The sequence below is a fragment of the Rhagoletis zephyria genome, unplaced genomic scaffold, assembly GCF_001687245.7.
Source record: "Rhagoletis zephyria isolate East Lansing unplaced genomic scaffold, Rhagoletis_zephyria_1.1 Rzeph_scaffold_04027, whole genome shotgun sequence".
Lineage (NCBI taxonomy): Eukaryota > Metazoa > Arthropoda > Insecta > Diptera > Tephritidae > Rhagoletis > Rhagoletis zephyria.
In genome coordinates, this window is record NW_016161110.1 from 42,144 (window position 1) to 55,279 (window position 13,136).

The 13,136-nt window shown below is 37.8% G+C and overlaps 1 protein-coding gene across 1 annotated transcript; it reads right to left on the reverse strand.

Annotated features, from left to right (window-relative positions):
- Positions 1–1,154: 1,154 nt before the first annotated feature.
- On the reverse strand, positions 1,155–9,008 carry LOC108370128 (uncharacterized). The gene is made up of 2 exons (XM_017625387.1): positions 8,998–9,008; positions 1,155–2,836 (listed from the first exon to the last, which is right to left on the reverse strand). Exon 2 carries the CDS (start codon positions 2,617–2,619, stop codon positions 1,801–1,803), a length of 819 nt encoding a protein of 272 aa, XP_017480876.1. The 5' UTR covers positions 2,620–2,836; positions 8,998–9,008; the 3' UTR covers positions 1,155–1,800.
- Positions 9,009–13,136: the final 4,128 nt, after the last annotated feature.

Consider the following 13,136-nt stretch of genomic DNA (forward strand, 5'->3'; position numbering starts at 1 on the left):
GGGATAAGATGTTGCTTGTTGCTATGAATGTTGCTGGATGGTGGCACAAATGTTTATTGGGTGCGACTAGAAATTTGATGGGGTGTTGCTCGAATATTACTTGCAACTTGGCAGTCTGGCGTAACAGGCTCGCACCCGCCGATGTTGCACGCAACATGGAGCGTGTGCGTAAGAAACTTCAACGCGCTGACTGTATCCAGTTTCTATAGTTATGCCTAACGTGTGGCTTCGACCCACGACCTAAAGCCGGGCGTATCACTTTGTATCTGGCCTTGGTTCCTTTGTCTAACGTATGACTACTGTTGGTTGAGTTGTTATTCATACACATGCGCTCACGGTACCACAGACACATATGCCATTAAAACTAAACAACTCTACCAGCTCTATATATATATCACAGATTTATACCTATACTAACGTATTGTCTAAATATCACAGGTTAACGCCTTAACTTAGTATCACAGTTACAATCACAAGTTTGTTTTGATACTTAACCAGTACATCACAGATGAAGGATACACATGGCGGTTGCTATGTGAGTCATTAAATAAAAAGATAAATCAACATATGAATCGATAAGTAAATATAAAAATAAATAAATAAATAGGAAAATAAATAAATAATTAAATACTAAATAAATAACTAAATAGGAATACGTCAGGTGGACAAATAAATTCTTAGGAAGTCAGTATGTAAACAAGCAAGTAATTAAATACATACATGCATCACGGGCACAAACAGGTAGTCACGCAAAACATACACTAAATAATTATTAGACAGCACATTATGCCAAGAAAATGTCTTTGGCATGATAAACTCCGACCTTTTTTCCATTAGTATCCTCAAGTTCGTACATAGAGTTACCTACGGGTTTAAGTACTATGCATCTTATCTGTTTCGGCCCTAACTTAGCATTGTAATTATCAGGCTGAGAGCTCTGTTTAAAATTTCTTCGATACACAACCTGGCCGATCTTGAAAGTCACTTCTTTACTACGTGTATTGTATGTTTTCGTACTCCTTTCGTGCGCCAGTTTTAGTTCTTTCATTATATTATTTCTGATTAGTTGCAACCGATCGGCCTGTATGTCCATCTGGCAATCAATGTCCTTAATGGTGCTGAGTTTTCGGCATATCTNATCGCCACATATAATAATATTTTCGTAGTCTACTACGAAAGAAGAAAGGGATGCAAAAAACGGATTAAGGGATACATATTTGTTTGGGTTATATACACACGAGATAAGAGCCTTATTAAAACGGTCAGACAATTCGACGAACAAAAACTCCACGCCCCCATCGTTCGACTGACAGATTGTGCGCATGCTAATGTGGTTCTTGCAGTAAATAGCAACGCCACCGCCTTTTTTACCGACCCTGTCATTGCGCACTAACTTATAGCTATTAATGTTATAGTAAGCATCACACACATCACTGACAAACCAAGTTTCGGATATACATATAACGTCAACACCTGAGGACTGGAAAACATGTCTCACATAATCCATTTTTAAATTGTTCAGGCTCCGCGCATTAAAGTGAACCACCCTAAGACCACTCTGCTGGGAACATAGAATATTTAACATAGCAATACTGTTGTCATTAACGCTATTAGTTTTGCTACTCAGAGACAACATGCAAGCAGCAAACAAAAGCAACCTTTAATGGAAAACAACAACCATCAAATATACGTTTACGGCACAAAACAGAAAGATGAACCAACTTTACATAGTTTACAATAACATTTAAACAAGGCATATAAGAAGATAACATAAATAAGAGTTGCAAAGAGTACAGCGTATCAATATACAAGTTTAAGATCATCAAGCTTGTCAATTTTTATTCCCGAAGAGTCTTTAGAAGTCTTAATGAATACGTCTCCACGCAATGTGAATGCGGAGGCCAATTTACCCGCTCTTCTTAGTCGAATTGCTTCTTGCAAGATCTTTCTCTTATTCGAGCTCAAACTCTCGAAGATAGAGAAATTACCTTCAAGCCCCACAGCAGCTAATGAAATAAGAGATTTTGTACGCCTACGATATTCGCCAAAAGCATGAAGAGTACGATTCCGATCATGCGAAGAGTAGAATTTAACGATAATCGCACTATTAGGGCTGTTGTTGGTTGGCCTGGAGCGAAAGATGTCACGTATCTGCGGCACCAAGAAATCAATAGAGAGGCATATGTGGTTAAATATACTCTTTAGGTTTTCTCCTTCAGAAAACGGTAATCCAAATACAACAGCGGCAGTAGATTCCTCAGGGGTATAGGAGTTTACTCTCTCTAGTTGTGCACGCAAACTCTGCACCTCACTATCAAGCAGCTCTTGCCTACTTTCTAAAGCAGATATACGTTCAGCAGATTCTGTTAGTTTGATGGAGAGCACAGAAATCTCCGTATCAATTTTATTGCAAAGAGCACGCTCCGCTTCCGCAATTTTGTTAGAGAGACCTTCAAACAAAGATTGGAGTGTATCGGATTGACGTTGTACCTTTTGCTCAAGCTCTCTAAGTGCAGTTAGGATAGATGGTAGAGCTGCACTCTCATCCAGTTTCGCTGCTTTCGAAATTGGAGAATCTTTGCTCAAGCGACGTTTAGCAGCAGCAGGAGGGGGAGACATACCTTCAAGTTCGGCAACAACAAAAGCAGTACAAGCAGTATTTTAAGCGTTTACACCTCAGCTTGAATCGAATCAAATGACAAACGGCAACAGGTATATCACCAAATTTAGTTTCACCAGAAAACGCAATACACAAATATATCATGCGCGGAAAACCACGTAGAAAATAAGAAAACGCAGAGCAAAATAAAAACACGTCTGCACTGTATAAATTTCTCTTTCTTATATACCCCAGGAACTCTACCTCTGCTCTCATAAACTTTGTTTTTGCTATGTTTGCCCTGACGTTGGCGTCTTCCAGCCTTTCGAATACTATATCGATATTTTTTCATATACTCGTCTAAATCTTTACCAAACACTATGATATCGGCAATATAGACGTAGCATGTTTTCCCAATATGTTCCTTCAAGACGTCGTCTATCATGCGCTGAAATATGGCCGGCGCATTCCTCAGCCCAAAAGGAAGTCTTAAAAATTCGTACTTCCCATTCATGGTTGAAAATGCTGTTTTCGGGATGTCAGCCTCTTTGATTCCTATTTGGTGGAACCCGGACGTAAGGTCGACGGTCGTTAAGTATTTGGCCTGGCCGAGGCTGGCTAATGTTGCGTTGAGGTCAGGGATTGGATAGGTATCGGGTATCGTGATTGTATTTAGGCGTTTAAAGTCCACTACCATCCTGTATTGCTTTTCTCCGGTCGGCTTTGGTTTTTTAGATACCACCCAAATTGGAGAATTGTAAGGGCTTTTGGATGGACGAATAATACCTTCGTCGAGTAGTACGGAAATCTGTCTGTCCACCTCTTCTCTCATATTCCCCGGGCAGGGATAGCTTTTGGCGTATATAGGATCTTCTGTGGTAGTTTTTATTTCGGCCCTGACAGACGTTCTAATGTTAATTTTTTCGCTCAAAGGCTCAAAGAGATGTGAATATTTTTTAAGTAGAGATTTCAGAGCGGGCAGCACTGCCTCCGGGGTCGATACCTCAGAAAAATTAATACCCCAACGGTCTTATTCTTGAGTGGAATTTTTATATCTGGATCTATTTTCAAGGTATGATTTTTTCTATCTATCACAGCCCCCAATTATTTCAGGGTATCGTCGCTTATTATAAAATCAAAAGAAGTCAGCCCTGGTAGGGCATAAAACGTTAGCACAGTATCATTCCCCATACTGTGAAAAAATTGTCCACTAATTTTTTTGTTTATTGGAACGAGCCCTGCAACAGTTTGCACTGAAAAGGGTGGTTCAACCGGAGTTGAGCGGGGGGCTAGTTTGGGATTCACAAATTTTTGTTCGCCCCTGTGTCGACAAGGAACTTCAGGGTAATATTGTCTTTGGTTCTCCTGGGTAACTGCTACTTGCTTCCATGTTGTAGAGTCTTTGTTGTTTTGGAAGTCTTTCAATTGATGATGCTGGTCCTCTTTTAAACGCGTTGTTGCTTGCAGGTCGATTCATGTAGTTTACCTGCTTAGACTGAATGCTGCCATCGATTTCCATTTTCTCCGCAGGTTTCGGANTATTTTCTCCGCAGGTTTCGGAGCCGCGGGTCTGCCTGGGGCGAAGTGTTGGACTCTTGGTTTGACTGTAACTTATTGTATGGCACTCTGTTGTATCCTTGGCCAGCGCTTATGTTTGTCCAGTTACAACTGTTGCGGGCTCGAGGAGGTATGGCCGGCCTCTGGTGGTTTTGCAACAGGTTATTCGTAGGAGCAACAACCCTATTCACTGCATTCGTATGCACTATTGTATTTCTTAATGTCAGGTTTTGTATGTCAAGGCAAGCTGAGTACGTCTCTGGAAGTGGTTTTGGGGTCTGGACTATCAGCATGCGTGATAATTCCGGATTAAGACCCCTAATAAACACGTCAAGGGCCCTATTCCGGCATGCTTCTATAAGGCGGAAACCGTTTCCTGCGTATAATCGTCACATCTAATTTTGTTGACGATCAACGACAGTTGGTGGTTAACTGTCGCATAAAATCGTCTAGTTTGGAATTTCTTTGAGCCAACTGCTTTTACTGGTGTTCTAGCGACCGTAAGTCCTTCTTTTCAGCGTAGTGCAGTGATGGGACCTTTTTTTATCTCAGTCCAGTCACTCTCGAAAACATTATATGTAACTAACGGCCCCTCCCCGGATTTTTTGCCTAACATGCTGAAGAATAGCCCTATACAAAGGTTTTTCCTTGATCACTTCCTAATCGGAAAGGATGCCTTCGACATTGTGTATCCATGGAATTTCCCTCAGAAGTTTGCAGCTCTTTGACACAGTCGGGGAGCTTGCCCATTTCCTTGAGGTCCTGTTCGGACATTGGCGCTCGGCTTTTCGCGACTGAGCTCCCTTGTTGAGCCACACTATTTGCTCCTTCTACACTTTCTAGCCTCCCGTCAATCCTGGTAAGGTTTTGATCTAGGATTGCGATGCTAGATTCTATTCGTGCTAATCGAGCTTCTAATCCCAACCCATTTTTTCAATTCCCGTTAGACGCCCCTCCAATTTTCTAATCTGTTCGAGGAGAGCGTTGATTCCCCCATTTAGTTCATTTACTTTTGTTGTCAGTGCGTCCATTATCTCCTGTTTCAAATATGCACGTTTTCTTTATAAATTGTGTTTTTTTGTCTGCAATTTGCAAGTTTTATACGATCTGGTCACCGGGTAATGCCAGCAAGAATATTATTTTTTGTTTTGCACGGTTATTATTTTTTTTTTGTTTCGGATCTTCGTCCTCGTGCTATGTATGTATTTGCTTTTTATGCAATCAGTTTTCGTTTAGAAAAAAAAGCAATCAGTCTCAATTTGAGTTGGAAGTCGGTTTCTTTTTTACGTTTTCAGAGTTTCCTGCAAAAAAGATAAGAAAGGAACCGCGATTAGATTAGTGAAACTTTTACCGTATTCTTATGTGTACGGCAACATGTACCAGGTTGGCGTTTCACGGCATATTAGTCTTTAAAGAAGAGTTTCAGTTAGGAAGGGCTGTGTCATCCTTTTTAGTCGTGAGCAATCAGATTGAAGGCAATCTACTAAGCCACAACTTACTTCACAACATAATCTTGCACCTATTGCAATTTCCAGTGTGTTCTTATGTGTACGCCGGAAATGCCGCAGAAATCGAAGAAGCAGTCTCCTGTGTGTTCTGATGTGTACCCTGGAGACACCACAGGCAGCTAATGCAGGAAAACAAGACATGTTAACCTATTGGCCTTCGATGAGGTGAGTATCTGCCTAGGAGTATAGGGTCAGGGACTCACCCTGTCATGTAATCGTGCCAGGATATTCAGTATTGTAAAGGTGTGGTCGTGGACGGTGTCACTTTGTTTTAATTTTCACTTTGAACAAATACTATTTATTTGTGTACCTCTTTGCTTTCGGGGTCACAGGTCCACTTACTATCATGTTATTCCTGGTTCGGTCGCTGATGACACGCCGGATATGACGTAGTAATTTACAGCTTTAGCCTGAGGTTCATTCGGGGTCACAGGTCTAAGCGAAAATTTATCACTCGGCTATTAGAGCCTTTAAGTTTTTTCGTTCTCACATTTTTATTGTTTCCTCGAATATACCCCTTCTGGGAAGAGGGGCTTTTATACTCTGTAGGGTCCTGAAAAGAATCGCACAATTAAGCTTATGTTATAAACCGGAGGGTCCCCCAGAAGGTGGTGAATGGCGGCTTCAAGGATATTAAATTATTTGGATGGACGATCCATAAATTATTTAGTTTGCTATTTGATTTTTATTGACTTCTTTGGTTTGGCCCCTTCTAGGAAGGGGAGCTTTTATACCCTGGAGTGCCCCTGGAGTTGGGGATCGCAGAGCTAAGCTAATGTTATAAACCGGTGGATACCCAAAGGTAGTCAACGGTTTCAAAATATTTTGTTATGTGGATGTACAAGCCATAAATTTTATAAGCGCCTTCACATTCAACACTTCCACTTATCACAACACTGTTCATGACTTGTCACGACCACTTGAAAAGGATTCCAGCAGTTAAGAGGATCCTTTGCATTAGACCCCACAATTAAGGAGACCCTTCCTCAGAGACCCACACTTTCAGTGGGTCCCTGCTCGGGCGCCAGTCATCGATTTCCCATCAGTGAACTCGAAAAAGTTAAAGTTGGGCCCGCACGACGGCTCCGGGTTGTCCTTTCTAAAATAAAAGACAATAATTAGTATTGTACAAGTGTATTTACCATCTACTCTCGCTGTCCAAAATAGAATGGCCACAATATATTTCTTAATACTATGACTTACTGTCTAACCGTCTGAATTAACTGCTGACGCTGCGCTTCCCATATATTCAATTATGCTAACGAATGTTCGATTATTTTTGCTGCGAGTTCAATTACCCGCACTGGTTATGCGCGCGTTTGGGGAAGAGCGGCGTCAGCTCTCCCGTCCTTTCTAAAATAAAAGACAACAAGCGGGCCCATGCGCAGACTGCGCAGACAGAGATACACAGTAAGCTCATCCCTCTTTGTAGCCACAGATAAAAGCAGACTGTTCTAATAGTTCGCGGAAATAGTAAACAGAATTATTCTTATAAACCCCTTATTTTTATTATACATATATTACGAAGCATGCATGAGATTTATAGTACATCAGAACTTATACTTATTAGGTACATAAAAACATTTTACAAACTGACTGATATATGAGTATCATGAGTTGAGGGAAACATGGTGTTACTTACAATATATCTTTGTATACAATATTTGAGGTGAAAAAATATTCAGAATTAACCTTCTGACTAAATATTTTTTTAACAGAAACAATAATATCTGAGCTAAGGGAGCCGTGCGAGAGAGACAACTGCCAGTTTATCGAACCTTTAATTATTGAATTATGTGTGCGCTCACCACTGTCGTATACGTTGTATGCGATACTGCAGTCACATTAGTGCTTCAGTACAAAATATCTTTAGTGTGGCTTAACAATGGTAAATTAAAAACAAAAATAAAATTACAGATTTCTTGACTTCAGAGGTGTTATGACCATTAATATTACCTAACAACCACTCAGGCGACATCTGACTTTTCAAATGACACCTCATTAGTGGAATTGCTTACATAGAAAAGTAGAAAAAGGGAGACTAACAAAAAAACACCTTAGAGAAGTAATATATAAGATGTGTGCGCCCACCACTGTCGTATACGGTGCATGCGATGCTGCAGTCACAATGGTGCTTCAGTACAAAATACCTTTAGTGTGGCTTCACTATGGTAAATTAAAAACAAAAATAAAATTACAAATTTCTTGACTTCAGAGGTGTTATGACCATTAATATTACCTAATAACCACTCAGGGGACCTCTGACTTTTTAAATGACACCTCATTAGTGGAATTGCTTACATAGAAGATAATTAGTTTTGTACAAGTGTATTTACCATCTGCTCTCGCTGTCCAAAATAGAATGACCACAACATATTTCTTAATACTATGACTTACTGTCTAACCAGCTGAATTAACTGCTGACGCTGCGTTTCCTATATATTAATTATGCCAACGCATGTTCGATTATTTTTTCATGGTTCAATTACCCGCACTGGTTATGCGCGTGTTTGGGGAAGTGCGGCGTCAGCACATTCACACAGGTATGTGTTATCCCTCGTATTAACTTGTTTGTGGTTTCTTGATGCTCTCTAAACACAAACGCGTGAAAGACAAACGGTCTAGCAATGCATGCTTTATTGATAAACTTAATACTTTAATTAAACATACTTATTATTAAAATTTCATTTTAAAAATACCACTGTGTCCTACTGTGATAGAAATATGTCATTTTAAAACTTGAATCATAGAAATCGACCCAGTACATCGGCTGTTTTGCTCTCACGTTTGTTTTTGGGGGTTTTAATTTTATATATAGTTAGTATAGATAACCCGGTCATAATATTTTTATTTAGGGCTCGCTCTTCATTTATGAGCATAGCACATTTAATATAAGCGGCGTAAATGCTTTTGATCATCTGTTTAGGCTGAGCAAAACACGTCGAGTTCAGGTGGCGAAAAAATTGTTCGATAGAGAAAATGGGAAAGTTGTTGAAACTGTGGAACTGAGCGGAACTTCTCAACTGTGCGTTTGTAGGACAAACAGTCAAAGGTTAGACAATAGTTGCGTTTGTTTACTCATTCCCAGTCAAATCCAGTAAAAGTTTTTACGAATTTTCAGGTTTTGACGTTTTCGTACGCAAAAACTTGCAAAGTAGGGGAAATTGAGAGAGCGACATGACAGTTGAAGTTTTTACTGTATTTTACTGGATAAATTTTAACTCGTAAAAATTGCCAGTACGAAAGACAGCTGATCGCATGTTGCTGGATGCAATTTAAACTAATAAGAAAACTGCTTATTTGTTTTTTATTGTTGAAATTGACAAAATAAACCTATATATATAATAATATATGGTTTTATTAGGAATTTGCTGCGAATAAACAAGCAATTTATCAGCTGTTCATGAAACTGGCAAATTATTACTGGATTTTCGTTCGCGTACATTTTTGGATATTTTTTCTATGGGAGCGAATTTTCAGAAATAAAGTTACTGGAGAGTTGCTGGCAAGTTACTGGATAATTTGTAAACAAACACAACTAATAGCTACATACACTGGCGGCAGAAATAATAGCCTCGCCTCACTTTGAAGAGTTTTGGCTTTATATCCACTGTTTAATATTTTTTTATTAAAGACTGGCTAGTTATACATCAAATACCAATTAATCCATTTTTCAAACTTTATACAAAAATTATAAAAATTCGACAAATTTTAACCAAACTTTTATTCAGAATTTTAGGAAACATTTTCGGTATGCAGTTTTGTAGCCCATTCAATTTTAATATAATAAGGGGCAAATTTTAAGTGGGTAGAAAATACCGTTGATTTTTGACAATTTTTTTTTGACGATGCAAGGCATTCTCTTCCATATAAAAAAATGGTCGAGCCCACTTTGTATGGGGAAGGATCATCCAATTGAAATTTGCACTTTATTGTACTAAAATTGGCTACCAAAAATGTTTCTAAAAATTCTGAACGTAAAATTTGCAAATTTCGTGAGAATTCGTTGAATTTTCATAATTTTTGTTCAAAGTTTGAAAGGCGGATGATGATGTTTGTTGTTTAACTACCTAGGCTTAAAAAAAAACATATTAAACACAAAACAAACTAAAGAAATATAGCCAAAATTCTTAAAAGTACGACGAGTCTGTTATTTCGGCCGCCAATGTTTGTAAATCTTACGAAAGCGCCCAATGTGTCACGAATTAGGAACATTGTTAGAAACAAATCTGTGTCTTATTTAATTTAGGCATTCAGCTCAAGTACAAACCACACACCCGGTACGTGCTCTACAGAAATTCGTATAGAAATAAAAAAGATTAACAGCTGATTCACTCAAACTAATTTCCGATATTTTATCTTACCAAAGAATTGACAATAGAATCTATCATACCGGTGCCTAAAACTATCCTACTTAATTGCGCCGGCAAATTGCGCTCTGCTATCACTAGCAGTAGTGAAGACGCTATAAAGGAGCTGTTAGATGAAGATAAACATAGGGAGCTGCGAAAACGTTAAAATTTTAAACTAAGATAAGTGCATAGTACACTTAGGCCTACCTGCTTTCGAACGAAGTATATCTAGTATTACAAAAATACATATGGGTCATTCCATACAATATTTACACCTCAATATATTTTTTTTTGTGAAATATAATCTTTTACATTCTTTATCGAAAAAAGAAGACACCTATTTTTCTCGTCATGATATTCGAAAATCTCTAACACAAAAATTCCCGAAATTTTGAACTCACGGAGAAGTATCTTTTTTTAATTGTTTGCAGTTAATAAACTATTTGTCGGAGAAAATCAGTTAAGGTATCAAAATATGCGTACTAACCTCGGTTTTCCATGAGAGTGTGAGATAAATTAAAATAAAAAAATGTTTGCATTAAAAAATCGCATTTTTTAATTTTTTATGTTTTTATTAACTTTATCATGTTTGATTTTTATTTTTTTCAACCTGAATAGTTGTCAAACTTTATAGAGTAAGCTGAAACAATTTGTGAATGGAAACACCAAAACTGTAGAAGTTACGAGTTTTTCATACCTGCGTACATAAACTTTAGTATAAACTTTATTATTCTTATTTCTTGCGTCGGTTTTATGTTCGCTTATTCTAACACCAAGAGCGCGCTTCGTTGTGCCTATGTACATATATTTTATTGCATGCTTCGCTAGCTTTACCATTGCATTTGATTTCGTAAACCACGTTATGTTGTTGTTCTTTATTTATTTCGCCTTTTGTTTTCCTAAAAGTTCTATTGATCGCTCTATGTGGTCTATGTGCAAATGTTATGTTTTTGGTTTGGATGCTTTTTCGTATTGTTTTACTGTTTGTTAATCTTTGTATATATGTGACGCCTGTGTATCTTTTGTTGTTTGTAGTTTCGGGTTGAGTATTGAAATGCGCAGCTTTTGGCATGTTTTTCGCTGTTGCTATTAACCTCTCAACAGCTTTGTGTGGATACCCGTTTTTATGCAATGTATTTCTAATTTTCCTGCTGTTGTCTTTTCTGAATTCCTGGTCACTTAAGGCGTAGATTTTCTTAATGAGGTTGATGACTGTATTCTTCTTTTGCGTCCACGGATGGTTGGAATGATAATTGATCATTCTGGAGGAAGCTACAGTTTTCGCATACGAATTCATTTTTATTACGTTATTTGAACGGTGAATTTCTACGTCTAGGAAGGCTAACTTGTTTCCGTCATCTACTTCAGTGGTGAATTGGATTTTACAGCGTTGCGAATTAAAAACTTTTAAGATTTCTTCCACATCATTTTTCCTTACGATAGCGAATATGTCATCTACATACCTATTTATGTATTTGATATATACAGTGACGGGCAAAACTGTAACAAGGTGTAACACCTTTTACTTCAGCCATCGCTATCTTTCCAAGTTCAACGACATTCATACTTTTGTTGTATATTCTTGTTGGTACATCCCTACTCCCTCTCTCATAACGATTTGAAGTCAATACAACCACAATAAAAAAACCAGCAGACAAAAATGTAAATTAAGGCAGATGTTACAGTTTTGCACTCATATCTTTTTAAGAACTTTTTAAGAATTTTAACGAAAAAAAAGAACTACTAACACAATGTTCAGCACCCTTTTGCTTGCTTCAGTTCCTGGATTCGATTTGACATACCTTATTTGTATCTCTGTAAAAATTCTGGATGTATATCCTCCCATATATCCTTAGTTTGCTTTCGCAGCTCATGTACTCGATTTTACGGACTTTGATACTTATTAAGCTGTGCTTTTAGTTGGTTTCGCAAATTCTCGATGAGATTCATGTCCGCGGATTATGGAGGTCATTTTAAATTAGCAAATTTTTGCTTTTGTATCCTGGCTTAGCGAACATGTGAAACACACAGTTTTGAGTGATTTTTCAGCAGAAACTCTAATTTTTTCGACTACATCTTGCAAATTTTGTTGAAATATGAACAGATACTGTTCCTTGCGCATAATGCGTACTAACGGACAAACAAAATTTTTTAAATACAACCCCAAACTATTATTGTCCGACCACTGTGATTCACTGTTGCCTTACATGATGCGCTTAATTTGGGTCTTTGAACCAATACCATGCCTGGCCATCTGATTGAAAGCGATTAATTTAGTCTTTTCAGACCAACTAACCTTCAACTAAATTTTAAAAATGTATTTTTTATTGCATTCTGTAAGGCCTAACATATCCCAATAGGCAACGGTCCGGTTTTCGTGCGATGCAGCAAAATGCTGCCACACTCGCACATGTGTTTTGATCAAATTTGCTTTTTTCTTCTTTATGATGCCTTTGCGATCAATTTGGGAATTCTTCGCCTCGCTGCCTATTGATTTGCGTTAAAGTTTAATACCTTAAGAGCTTCTGTAATAGTGGCTGCATCGCTACTTGCTGCTAAGTTCACAAGATATCATACCGTAATATTTTTTGACAGACTTCCTTAACATTTTCAAGTAGCAAATTCCACAATTTTTTGCCACTTTTCGTGCGGTCCCGCCTTTCCGCAGTAAATCTATTATTTACATTAATGGTTCCTGATTAACTATATTATTTACTGGTGATAACTTCTTCAATAAATTACAATACAGAAAAAAGTCATCTGACTTTCAACTAATTAAGAGATAACTGTCAAATGCAAAACTGAGAGTGATTGCAAACCTGTAACATCTGCCTTAATTTACATTTTTGTCTGCTGGTTTTTTTTATTGTTGTTGTATTGACTTCAAATCGTTATGAGAGAGGGAGTAGGGATGTACCAACCATGGTTGCCACTCGCCAACATTTTTTTCTACCAAAATCTCTTAAGAAAAGTTACCAAAAGTTACCAAATCTTCAATTCTTCACTTACAGCCCGATACTATGCACTTAATAAATTCAATATTTTTATAATTTGTCAATTTTTGGTTATTCATCAAGAACTCCCAGTTCTAGCACAGAAGTTTAAATCTATTTTCTTAAT

Excerpts from the sequence above, each read along its gene's own strand:
- LOC108370128 (XM_017625387.1), bottom strand. The coding sequence starts at position 2,619 with ATGTCTCCCCCTCCTGCTGCTGCTAAACGTCGCTTGAGCAAAGATTCT.